At 50.9% G+C, this 1,818-nt stretch overlaps 1 protein-coding gene across 1 annotated transcript; it reads left to right on the top strand.

Moving 5' to 3' along the window:
- Positions 1 to 57: 57 nt before the first annotated feature.
- On the top strand, positions 58 to 1,629 carry LOC110025297 (pentatricopeptide repeat-containing protein At5g66520-like). The gene has a single exon (XM_020725713.1). It carries the CDS (start codon positions 58 to 60, stop codon positions 1,627 to 1,629), a length of 1,572 nt encoding a protein of 523 aa, XP_020581372.1.
- Positions 1,630 to 1,818: the final 189 nt, after the last annotated feature.

Raw genomic sequence — 1,818 nt, 5'->3', positions numbered from 1 at the left:
TTTTTTTTTTTTTTCTCCCCACAGGGAGGTCCTGGTCTTCGTACAAGAACCGGAGGAATGCTGGCGAAGAAACTAGCGCTCCTCCTTCACCCCAACCTCTCCATCTCCCTCACCGCCTTTATTTGTTCCTCCGAGATCAAAGCCACCCACGCTCACCTCATAGTCACCGGCCGGACCACCGACACGTTTGCCACCTCCCGCCTCCTTGCCGCCGCTGCAATCCCCTTTTCCAGAGACCTGAAGCACGCTGGCTCCCTCTTCAGCTCCCTTCCATCACCCACAATCTTCTCCTACAACACCATGATCCGCGCTTTCTCACACAGTCCCCAACCCATCCAATCCCTCCACCTCTACGCCCAAATGCTTCGCTCCGGCCTCTCCCCTAACCACCTCACTCTCCCATTCCTCCTCCGGTCCTGCTCCTCCCTTCGTCTCCCCAACCCCGGTACTTCCCTCCACTGTCACTCAACAAAGCTCGGCCTCGAAAGGGACATCTTCATCACCAATAACACCATCACTATGTATTCAACTCTGCTTGACATGCCGTCAGCCCAGAGGGTTTTCGAAGAACACATTGAATCCGCCGACGTCGTCACCTGGACGGCCCTGATCACCGGTTACTCCAACATCGGAGCAATTGACGTAGCGCGGTCACTCTTCAATCGCGCCCCGAGCCGTAATCTCGTAACTTATAACGCAATGCTGGCCGGCTACGCGAGGGCCGGGCGAACACTGGAAGCACGCCATCTGTTCGACGAAATGACTGTCCGAAACTCTGCCTCATGGAGCTCGTTGATTTCCGGCTTCGTACAGGCCGGCCTCACCAAGACGGCGCTAGCCATCTTTCATAAGATGGCTCGGCAAAGCGTCCAGCCGAACGAGCCTCTGCTTGTAAGCACTATATCGGCTTGCTCTCAACTCCGAGCATTGGAACATGGCCGATCTGTCCACCGCTACATAGAAACCCTAGGCATCAACATAACCGTCATTATCGGCTCCGCCTTGGTCGACATGTACGGAAAATGCGGCGGAATAAAAGAAGCCATACATATCTTCAACACAATGCCAGAACGAAACATCTATACCTGGAACTCGATAATCACGGGTCTCGCCATGAACGGTGCCGGAAGACAGGTCCTAACGCTCTTCTACAAAATGACGCTCGCCGGAGTATCACCCAACAACATAACATTCATTGATTTGCTCAGCGCTTGTAGCCACAACGGTCTAGTCGAAGAAGGCCGAATGGTGTTCGACGAAATGACTAGGGTTTACGGCATCGTCCCTGAAGAGGAGCATTATGGGTGCATGGTGGATTTGTTGGGGCGTGCTGGTTTAATTGAAGAGGCTTTGGATTTCATCGGGAGGATGCCGATTGAGCCGCATCCGGGAGTGTGGGGAGCGCTGGCTGGAGCTTGTAGGATCCATGGTGAGATGGAGCTTGGCGAAGAAATCAGCAGATGGTTAATCGAGCTTGAGCCAAGCCATGGCGGGAGATACATACATTTGTCGAATATATATGGAGATGGGAGAAGGTGGAATGAGATGGCAATGGTGAGGCGGGTGTTGAAAGAGAGACGGGCGGTGAAGCCTCCTGGCGGTAGTTCGGTGGACGTACAGCATGACTAAAAAAATGTATTATTTTTAGGCTGTATTTACAAAAAGCACACCCAATTCCTATGTATTTACAGGGATAACATCTAACTTCTAATTTTTACATTTGGGCATTTACATACATATAACTCAATTTTATTTAGCATAAAAGCTCTTAAATAATCTTATTTACCTATAAAGACTTCCAAAGATTAAATTTACGCA

Source organism: Phalaenopsis equestris, unplaced genomic scaffold (genome assembly GCF_001263595.1).
Source record: "Phalaenopsis equestris unplaced genomic scaffold, ASM126359v1 Scaffold000297, whole genome shotgun sequence".
In the NCBI taxonomy this organism is placed as follows: domain Eukaryota; kingdom Viridiplantae; phylum Streptophyta; class Magnoliopsida; order Asparagales; family Orchidaceae; genus Phalaenopsis; species Phalaenopsis equestris.
Note: the sequence above shows the minus strand (reverse complement) of the source record. Positions and strands in the feature narration are given on the sequence as shown.

Coding starts and splice junctions, on each gene's coding strand:
- LOC110025297 (XM_020725713.1), top strand. CDS start 58: ATGCTGGCGAAGAAACTAGCGCTCCTCCTTCACCCCAACCTCTCCATC.